This window comes from Podarcis gaigeae, assembly GCF_964106915.1.
Source record: "Podarcis gaigeae genome assembly, chromosome: 1".
NCBI classification, from domain to species: Eukaryota; Metazoa; Chordata; class Lepidosauria; order Squamata; family Lacertidae; genus Podarcis; species Podarcis gaigeae.
The window spans coordinates 83,242,658-83,254,204 of NC_139678.1; the positions used below are offsets into that span (position 1 = coordinate 83,242,658).

The following is an 11,547-nucleotide window of genomic DNA, read 5'->3' on the forward strand; positions in this document are numbered from 1 at the left end:
TCTAGTCAGGAGTGCTCCGATGGTGTTTCCTACTTGGCAGGGGGTTGGACTCGATGGCCCTTGTGGTCTCTTCCAACTCTATGATTCTATGATTCTATGATAGTCCTTACCCCACCAGGCAAAAGGGGGCCCAGCCTAGGTAAAGGTAAAGGGAACCCCGACAATTAGGTCTAGTCATGGCCTACTCTGGGGTTGCGGTGCTCATTTTGCTTTATTGGCCGAGTGTGCCGCCGTACACCTTCCGGGTCATGTGGCCAGCATGACTAAGCCACTACTGGCGAACCATTTTGGCCTAAAATAAATCCCATTGCAATTCACACAATCCTGTGCATCAATTGTGATCAACGTCAGAGGTCCTTTGGTGTGTCTCACCATGTTGAGAAGCATAACTGATTGGGATGTAAGACATGGCCTTTTCTTTCAAAGCACCCAGATTTATACCCTCCTGAGAGACATTCATCTGATCTCCCCACTTTAAACTTCAGATTAGCAGCTAGAACCATTTTACTCTGCTGAGTTTTAGTGTGGCTTTATTTTACCCTACTGTTGGTATACACTGTTTATTAAAAATGAGTACAAAAATTGATTTTAGCAGTTTGGACTTTTTTATGTTGGCTTTTTTAGATGGGAGCCACTGTGAAATAATCTGATAAATAAATATGAGGTATAATTTTTAAATAAAAGAGAATAACATAGAGCAGGACAAAGACCATTCACTCACAGTCTAGTAGTTTTTCCATTATTTAGATCACTGAGTACTGCTATTGTGACCTGAAGCCACTTTATTGATTCTGAAACTGAACCAATCAAAACCTGGAGAAGGAAACTTCTGCAAGAGCAGAAATCAACTGTGAACTCCGAGGGGAGCCCCTGGGCCAAAGAGTCCAAAAAGCCAACCTTGTGGCCAACTCCTAAGAAGATCACTTAGTCTAAACCTGCTTCCTGCACCTAACCACCAAAAGTGAATGAATCAAGCCATTTACACACTATGGACTACAACTGCCACTCAGCAGGGGTAGACAAACAGGCAACTCAGTAGACTGCTCACAAAAACACACACACAAATGCACATTTTCTTACTTGGTTAATATCTATTCGAAACTCAAACTCATCTTGAAAAAGAAGTGACTTAATTTAATGAAATATTGTAATGCCATAAAGTGAGAGGCACAAGTGGAAAAAGTTTGTGGTTTTTTGGCACTTCCGGTTTCCTGCTAATAGGAAAATGTAGCGCAGAACTGATCGCCTGATCGTCTGATCAGTTCGAGACCTGCAAGGGATAGAGGGGAAAGCACCACGGCAAGGCTCCCCCCCCCCGAAAGTTCCACTAGGGGTTGTGGAACGTCGAAGGGTCCGGCAGAGCGCGATTTTCTGCCACCACCACCACCACCACCCCGATAAAACACTGATGAAAGGCAAGTGGGGGGGCGGTTAAGAGTTCTCGCGGTTGCATCGAAACCTGTGAGTCCAAGTCTCAGACTGCCATGGTAAGCAGGAGATTTTTATTCTAATTTCACTAAGCCGAAACATCATGGGATTTTCTTTACTTTAATTTCCTTTTTTTCTTTTAATTTGTTGAAAACGGAAATCAAAAAGGAAGTCAACTTCTGTTTTCTGACTATCTGCCAACTGCTAGGGAAAGATTTGTAAGTGGAAGACTTATAGGCTACCTTAATCCATCTGGTGAGAAATACCTTCTGTGAGGCTAATACTGTTTGAACTTGATTGCTGATCTTGAACTCTATTGGATATAATATTGATCTTGATCTTCAACTCTATTGGATATAATAATGATCTTGAAGTTGAAGTGACAGTTCCTAGATTTGAGAACATCTTACTGGATTCTCCGGAATTATTTGAAAATACCTGGATCTTCACAATCTAAACCAAAGCTACGCAGGAGAACACTCATCTAATTTTGGGGGGAAAGTGAATGCTTGGGAATAGCTGGAGGTTTGGCTTGTAGTCAGGCCAGATAAAACGATTGGTGAAGACCAGAGCACCGGAATCTTCTTCCCTTTTTCTTTTCATTTCTTTTTTTTTCCTTTTTCCTTTTATTTGGACAACATATTACTGGATTCTTTGGAATTATTTGAAAATACCTGGATCTTCACAATCTAAACCAAAGCTATGCAGGGGAACACTTATCTAACCTTGGAAACAAGGAGGAAGGGGTGAGTGCTTGGAAATAGCTGGAGGTTTTGCACATTGTCAAGTTAAATAAATTGATTAGTGAAGACCAGAACATTTAGAATTTTGGATGAGAGTTACATTTGACTACAAAAGGAAGGCAGAGGACATTACTTGGACTGGAGAAAATTAATCTTTACTCTTGTGGCCTTTTTCTTTAACAGCTCCAACAGATGGCGACAGACTGATGTTGAGAGGATTAATCAAAATTTCAATCTCTACTTTTACATTCTGGAGATGTCTTTGTAATTCAGGGTATTTGTACTACTGAACTGCTCCTTCTCCTTTGTTTGATACTTTCTCTTTTTCTTTCACTCTGTGTGCTCTAACTAAGGTCAGGCAGTAGGAACAAAACAAGGGGAATTATGACCTTCGAGGGGTGATAAGATAGTGTTAAAAGAATTATTGCTTTGAGGGGGAAAAGAGGTTTTGTTGGTATAGAAGTAGTGCAACTCAGAATGACAACAACTAAGAAACAGGCTCCTGTGGCTAGAAGAGGATCTATGCAGGAGACACCTGATAGACCTGTCTCTCCAGAAATGGCAGATTTTCTGACAGAATTTTAAAAAGATATGTTAAAAGAAATGCGAAAACAGTCTGAAATGGTGGTAGCTGAATTGGGAAAAAATACTGAGATGGTCACAGAAATCTCCAACAAACTGGAAAATTTAACAAACAAACAAAACAGAAGCTTTGGACCTTTCCGTGAAAGGATTAGAGGCTAAATCTCAAAAAAATGCAAGTGAGAATGCAGACATAAAGAAGGAACAGGAGACAATAAGGGCTGATATTGTGGTACTGTCTGGTAGACCAGATCAATTTGAAGATTGTGTAGCGGTTTTAGAGATGAGGCAGAAATCCCAGGTGGTAAGAATGAGGGGTGTCCCAGACAAGGGGGAATTGGATCTTAAAACCTACCTAGCCAACGTAATTGCTGAATGTTTGGGTGAAGAACAGGATTACATTGCAGAAGCAATGGACAGCTGTTATCAGGTAAGGACTAAATCTACTAAAGCAAGGGAGTTGCCTGGAGACTGTTTGGTGATATTTAATTCTAAAAAGCTGAAGGATGCTATAGTCCAGAATAATTATGAAAACAGACTCCAGATTGATGGAAACCTGATTTTCATGGTGAAAGAAATCCCTCCACGTTTGTTACAAAAATGCCAAAAGTACAAATTCCTGACAAATGTTTTGACTAGAGTTAACATACAATTCATATGGGAGTTTCCAGAATAAATCTCCTTTACATACAAGAAACAAAGACACAGACTTACAAACTCAGAGCAGGCACAGGACTTCTGCCAAAGATATGACAGAGATTTTGATAACCCATATACACCATCAGAAAAGTTGGAGAAAAGTTGGATAAACAGGGGAAACAGGGGAAGGAGATACGGGGGGGGGGGGTAGATAATTAAAATAACCAAGAGGAGGGAAAGATAAGACTAGGGGGAAAGAAAACAGATAAATAAAATGACAGATCTAAAGGTATGGCCTGAACTATAAAGTATGTAAATGGCCTGAACTATAAAGTAAAAAGAAAAATACTGAACATATAATTCTAAAACAAAATTTAGATGTAATTTGCTTATAAGAGACCCACATAGCAAGTAGACATATTGTAAAAGAGTCCTAATCAATAAAAAATTAGGAATGGAAATTATAACAGCAGATAAATAAATAAAAACGAGGCGTGGTTTTGTACATTAAACCAAAATTAGAGCCTAAACAAATCCTGAATTAAACAAGGAAGAGTGATCATAGTACAGATTGTAGAACAAGGTGAAAAAAATCTATTAGTTGGAATCTATGCCCCAAATGAAAAGAAAGCAGGATAGATATATATATATATATATATGAATGACAGAATTATTGGAATTTGCAGATCAGAAAATGATTTTAATGGGCAATTTAAATAGGGTGTTTTCACTTGAAATGGAAAAAGACACTAAAGAAGGGAGACTCCCAACAAGATTCTGTGACATGGTAGAGAACCTAAATTTGACAGCTATATGGAGAACTAAGCACCCATTTGGGACGTGGGTGGTGCTGTGGGTTAAACTACAGAGCCTAGGGCTTGCTGATCAGAAGGTCAGCTGTTCGAATCCCCATGAAGGGGTGAGCTCCCGTTGCTTGGTCCCTGCTCCTGCCAACCTAGCAGTTCGAAAGCACGTCAAAGTGCAAATAGGTACCGCTCCAGCGGGAAGGTAAACAGCATTTCTGTGTACTGCTCTGCTTCACCAGAAGCAACCTAGTCATGCTGGCCACATGACCCGGAAGCTGTACATCGGCTCCCTCAGCCAATAAAGCGAGATGAGCGCCGCAGCCCCAGAGTCATCCACGACTGGACCTAATGATATGGGGTCTCTTTACCTTTAAGCACCCATTAGGCATAGAGTTCACTTTTTTTCATATGTGCATAAAAGCAGTGCAAGAATCAAAGCAATGTGGGTCTCTAAAGAATTGGAATTAATAGTTTAAAAAAAGAAATAAGACCAAGAACAGATCACAATCCATTAATTTTAGAATTACAAAATGAAAAACATTCTACTTTCAGATGGAAATTGAATGAAGATTTATTAGATGATCAAAATTTGGTAGAAAAGGCAGAGAAAATGTTAGGGGACTATCTCAAGACAAATTTAAATAAAGGAACAGACCTTCAGATGATTTGGGGTGCCAGTAAAGCTGTGATAAGAGGTTTTTTTAATTCAACAAAATGCATACCAAAAGTAATTGAGAGAACAAAAGACAAGGGAAATCTTAGAGGCCCTGATAAATAAAGAAAAACAGTTAATATACAAACCAAACAAAGAGAGTACAAAGCAAGCTATCAAGCTATTACAAACACAATATTCAATGATTATCAGTACAGTGGTATCTCTGGTTACATACTTAATTCGTTCTGGGGGTCCATTCTTAACCTGAAGCACCACTTTAACTAATGGGGCCTCCCGCTGCAGCTGCGCCGCTGCTGCATGATTTCTGTTCTCATCCTGAAGCAAAGTTCTTAACCCGAGGTACTATTTCTGAGTTAGTGGAGTCTGTAACCTGAAGCGTATGTAACCTGAAGCGTATGTAACCCGAGGTACCACTGTAAAGAAGTAGAGTGGATTTTTTTTTAAAAGAAACAAATATATTTTGAGCATGCAATTGTTGGCATGGCAATTAAACAACAAAAAAATACTCTAAGTAAAATTAAAGTCAAGAAAAAAATTCTAGCCAACCCAAAAGAGATTAGGAAAGAATTTGTCAAGTATTTTACAGATTTATATAGAACAGGATCAGAAAATAAAACAGAGATAGAGGAATATTTGAAAGTAAGTAAACTATCAAAAATCACAGATGAGAAAGTAGCAATTTTAAATGCCTCTATGACATCCACAGAGCTATTGGAAGCAATCAGTCAGGCAAAAATGGGGAAATCGCCAGGACCAGATGGACTGTCAGCTAAATACTATAAAAAATTAGATAAACAATTATTAACAGCATTACAAGCTACAATGAACGAAATCTAAAAGTTAGGGAAGGGAAGGTCCCAGAGGCTTGGAGAGAGGCATATATAACTTTAAAGCCGAAACAAGAGACAGATTTGACATCAATAAAAAATTATAGACCTATTTCATTATTAAATAATGATTACAAACTGTTTGCTAACATATTGGCTAATAGGATGAAAATAATACTGAAGGAATTTATACATCATGACCAGGCAGGCTTCCTTCCGGGGAAACAAATGAAGGATAATATAAGAAATATTATAGATATCGTAGAATACTTGAAACTAAGAAATGAAAATCAGGCAGCATTGATGTTTATAGATGCTGAGAAACCATTTGATAACATTTCATGGGAATTTATGAAAAAAGTCCTTGAAGAAATGAATTGTGGAGAAAAATGTAATAATGGGATTCAAGCAATATATTCTGAGCAAAAAGCAAAATTACTTGTAAATGAGACACATATTGGAAGCCTCTGAAGTTGAGCATAATCAATGCACAGGATTGTGTTTCTTTGCCACTGACAGCATAGAGCAATATGACAATCTCATCTTGTTACCATCCTGCTCAGATATGACTAGGAAGGTTGAAGAGGGAGCTTGCAAGCTTCAGCCCAGCTGGAGCAACTAAAAAGTTCCATAGATTCTCTGAGGAGTCTGCTTTCCTCTCCTCTCCTCTCCTCTCCTCTCCCAATTAACTCCCATCTCTGCAAAATATTGCATAGACACTCAGGGGGGGATTGCATCTTTCCCTCCCAGTTGACCTCAGTCTCCAGGGTGAGAGCAGGTGAAGGAAAAGAACTGGGCTGGTCACAAGAGGAGGAAGAGGGTTTTCTGAGTGTTCATGCACACCTGGCATGAGATGCAGGGCTGTAAATCAAGAAGAGTGCATTGAAGAACTGGAGTGGTAGGAGCCTAGGACTCCTGCCTTCACCACCTACAGCATCTCCAGGATGCCTTGTGGAGCATGGAGTGCTGAGAGACAGGAGTGGAGGCTGGAGAGTCTGCACTGGAAAAGGTGTTTATTATTTATTTTTATTTCATGTAGAGACTAGAGGGATCCTTTAAAGAAGTGCATGGGGTAGAGGGGGGATGGGGGGCTGCATCAGAGGCTGATAAAAAAAATGCTGGAGTGAAAGAGAGGAGTGGTGGAAGGGGGGAGTATGTTTAAGAAAAATGGACGAGTTTTTCAGACTAAAACCAGGACTGAAGATAGAGCTATATTGATTCACAAAGGGGGCTTCAACTAGCCCAGTGGTATTTTGGGGGGTAATAAATTGTATTGTTGTGTAATGTAGAAACGTTGAAATGTCTGCTTTTGGTGTGAAAAGATGTCCTTGCCATTGTTATTTTGGTGAACTACAATTCCCATCTTAAACACTGACTTTGAGGAATAAATGTTGTGTGTGTTTCAGTTTAAACCAGAGGCTGGGTAGGAGTGCTTTAGTTGAAGTGCAGTACTTGGAAAATCCTGTTTTGATATCCAGTGCAGTCTTCCAGTTGTTTAAAACACTGACAGAGAAAGTATTTTCCCTTTAAGTGACTTTAGCAAAAACAGATGTCACCGGAGACAGATTCCAGCCAGGGGCATTTGTTGTTCCAATTACTGTTAAACATTTTGTTCATGGTTTCAGCCAACAGGAGACTGAATCACTGTGACATAGTAACATGCAGACACTCTTCATGTAAGGGAGTAAAGAATTTCAGGACTGTGGCATTCAGGACTGTCACAGGACTGTGTAAGGACTGTGACAAATGTGGTCCTCAAGTAAGTCTGAGTCCATAGGACCCTTCCAAGGTAACACTTCCTCACTAGACAATGCCTTTCATTAGCCTACCTTCCTCAAGAATTTTTGCCTGCCTGGAAGGTGATACTGAATTCTCCCACTGAGCTTGAGGTTATGGGAGGTGATAGGAAGAATCAGTCCCAGATTTTTGAGTGGATTTTTGAGGTCCACTAGCGATGGAGGTTAATAATAATAATAATAATAATAATAATAATAATAATTTATTATTTATACCCCGCCCATCTGGCTGGGCCTCCCCAGCCACTCTGGGCGGCTTCCAAAAGAATATTAAAATACTGTGATACATCAAACATTAAAAGCATCCCTAAACAGGGCTGCCTTCAGATGTCTTCTAAAAGGTAGTTGGTAGTTGTTGTTCTCTTTGACATCTGGTGGGAGGGCGTTCCACAGGGAGGGTGCCATTGAATTTTGTTTGCATTTTAGTGGAAATGATTTAATTTGTACTTCTTGAACCAATATGCAAACCAAAATTCAGCTATCCTTAGAAATGTGAACTTCCCTGAATTTTATGATGCCGCTTTCTAAAAAGAACATTAGGTACAAAAATGCATATATTAGTGAAAATAATCTTCAAAACTGGATTACATTAGGGAAAATCACTTCAAAAAATTCATATTAGTCAAAACTGCATAGAAAAATGTGCTTATTAGAAGAAATTTGCACTAAACTGCTACGAAATTTTCATGAAGATTAAAAATATATACAGTACTTGTTTCACAATTTCATTTTCTTCCTCCTAGGGAAACTTTGGGGTAAATAATGGAATACACGAATCACAGCATTGTGACTGAATTCATCCTTCTGGGCTTCATGGACCATCCAGAGTTGTGGACCATTCTCTTCCTGGCATTTATCTTGATCTACATTGTCACAGTCTCAGGAAATCTTGGCATCATCATCCTAGCTGCTCTTGATGCAAACCTTCATACCCCAATGTACTTTTTCCTCAGCAACTTATCCTTGGTTGACATTGGCTATTCCACCACTATTGCTCCTAGGTTGCTGATGACCTTCCTACAAAAGAATAGCACTATTCCGTTCTCAGAGTGTACCGTGCAATTCTTCTTTTTCTGTCTGTTTGTCACAGTTGAAACTTGTCTTCTAGCTGTTATGGCTTATGATCGCTTTACTGCCATTTGCAACCCGTTACTTTATTTTGTTGCCATGTCTAAAAAGCTCTGTCTGGTGTTAGTAACAAGTGCATATATTTGTGGCTTTGTAAATTCAGCTGCTCAGACTTCATTCATATTTAGCCTGTCCTTCTGCAGCTCAAATGTTATCAATCATTTCTTTTGTGACGTTCCTCCCGTCCTGAAACTTTCCTGTTCAAGCACAGCAGTGGCTAACACTGTGCATTTCATCTTTGCTACTGCAATAATCATGAGCACTTTGATGATTATCCTCATCTCCTATACCTACATCATTTTTGCCATCCTGCGGATTCGCTCTGCCCAGGGCAGACACAAAGCCTTTTCCACTTGTGCCTCTCACTTTATGGCTGTTACAATCTTCTATGGGACTATCATCTTTATGTATCTGAGGCCCAATTCTGGGGTCTCAAACGATGAAGATAAAATTGTTTCAGTGTTCTATACTCTTGTGATCCCCATGCTAAATCCATTGATTTACAGTTTGAGAAATAAAGATGTGAAGGATGCTTTCATAAGGACGAGGGGGAGGATTTCATTCAATTAATACATTTCCTTTTCAAGATGAGTTTCAGTTTCCAATAGATATTAACCAAGATAGAAAATGTGTATTTGTTGTTTGTGAGCAGCCTTCCCTGTTTTTCTACACCTGCTGAGTGGCAGTTGTAGTCCATAGTGTGTAAATGGGTTGATTCATTCACTTTTGGTGGTTAGGTGCAGGAAGCAAGTTTAGCCTAAGCGATCTTCTTAGGAATTGGCCACAAGGCTGGCTTTTTGGACTCTTTGGCCCAGGGGCTCCCCTCGGAGTTTACAGTTGATTTCTGCTCTTGCAGAAGTTTCCTTCTGCAGGTTTTGATTGGTTCGGTTTCAGAATCAATAAAGTGGCTTAAAAGCCAACCTAATGTGTCTGACTTTGTATTCAGCCATCAGGTCACAACAGCAGTACCCAGTGATCTAAATACTGGAACAACTACTAGACTGTGAGTGAATGGTCTTTGTCCACTCTATGTTACTCTCTTTTATTTACTTTAAAAATTATACCTCACATTTATTTATCAGATTAATTCACAGTGGCTCCCATCTTAAAAAGCCAATATAAATAGTCCAAACTGCTAAAATCAATTTTTGTACTCACTTTTAATTAACAGTTTACACCAACAGAAGGGTAAAATAAAGCCACACAAAAACTAGGCAGAGTAAAATGGTTCTAGCTGCTAATCTGAAGTTAAAAGTGAGGAGATAAGATGATTGTCTCTCAGGAGAGTGCTTAGAAAGAAAAGGCCCTGTCTTGTATCCCAATCAGTTATGCTTCTCAGCATGGTGAGTCACAGAAAAGAACCTCTGAGCTTGGTCACAATTGGTGCACAGTATTGTGTGAATTGCAATGGGTTTTATTTTAGGCTGAAATAGGCTGGGGCCGCTTTTGCCTGGTGGGGTAAGGACTAGTGGAGCGTCAACTGAGCGGCAGAGTTCTGTCCATGTCATGCTTCTGTGGGGTTTCACAGGAAGAAGCTCTCCCTTTGAATTTTGGAAAATAAGTTTGTTTGTACAGATGCAGAAATGGCACTGGGCAGGATTGACTTCCCTTCCAATTTGACAGTTCCATGACTCTATAATATAGGGGAATAGTAAAATGCTTAACTCATTGTGTTGGTATAGAATTTGAAAATATACAGGGGAAGATTTGGGGCTGTATGATCCCCAAGGGCTGACCTGAAGTCTCTAGTTTTGCCTGGGTTTTTCCAGGTGGCAGTGGGAGAGCCTGGATCTACTGGTGGGCAGGAGTGTCTTAATTTTTTTTTTTTAAACGAAGACTGCAGGTGGAGCTAGTCAGCTTCAGCCCAGCTGGAATCAACTGCAAATTATTGCATACATTCTCTGAGGAGTCTGCCTTCCTTCCCTCTCCCAATTAACTCCCATCTCTGCAAAATATTGCATAGGATCTCCACGGGGCTGCGTCCTCCCCTCCCTATTAGCTTCAGTCTCCAGGGCTCAGTGGTGGGAGGAAGAGCAGATGAAGAAAAAGAACTGGGCTGGCCTCGAGAGGAAGATGGGGCTTTGAGTCAATTTGCACACCTGGCGTGAGATGCAGGGCCGGAAACCAAGTAGAGCAAACTAAAGAGCTGGAGTGGCAGGAGACTAGCACTGCTGCCTCCACCACCTGCCGTATTTTTGGGGGTGGCCTGTGGAGGCTGGAGTGCTGAGAGACAGGACTGGAAACTGGAGAGTGTGGACCAGAGGAGGTGTTTATTATTTATGTTCATTTGCAGTGCAGTGGAGACAAGAGGGATCATTTCTCAAAGTTGATGGGGTGGGAGGCTGCATCAGAGGCTGAATAAAACAAAATGCTGGATTGAGAAATTCCCAATCCCACTACAGGGCTTTTCACCTTTTCATCTCCATGGAAGTCCCCACACTAGCTCATCCTTGAAATAATCCAGTTGGCAACCCTGGGAATGGGTATAATAAATCAGTTTGGATTTGGGAAAGAAAAGAAGGGAAGTGTATTTAAGAAAAATGGGGGACTTTAGGTACAAAAATACATATATTAGTGAAAATAACCTTCAAAACTGGATTACATTAGGGAGAATCACTTCAAAAAATTCATATTAGTCAAAACAAAATGGCTCAGTTTCCCCAGTCATTGATGTGGGTGGAGAATTTCCTTTGCTAAAATTCTTCCCACCCTCCATTCTTCCCAGTCTCAATGGAGGATATTGAATAATCTATTACATGCACCTTGCATTTTTCAGCTTCGCACTCAAGGTGCAATATCATTCTGCTAGTGGTGTGCTGTGTGTGATATACTCCAAAGGATTGTTTATAAAATACCTGATGTTATCTGAGCAGGGTGGTAACATGATGAGACTGTAATGTCACCCATGCTGTCAGTGGCAAA

General features: G+C 40.1%; 1 protein-coding gene across 1 annotated transcript; it reads left to right on the top strand.

Moving 5' to 3' along the window:
• Positions 1-8,259: 8,259 nt before the first annotated feature.
• Positions 8,260-9,195, top strand: LOC310826710 (olfactory receptor 5AR1-like; the record flags this gene model as incomplete). The annotated part of the gene is made up of 1 exon (XM_083701885.1): positions 8,260-9,195. The coding sequence occupies one exon, from the start codon at positions 8,260-8,262 to the stop codon at positions 9,193-9,195; it is 936 nt and encodes a 311-aa protein (XP_083558011.1).
• Positions 9,196-11,547: the final 2,352 nt, after the last annotated feature.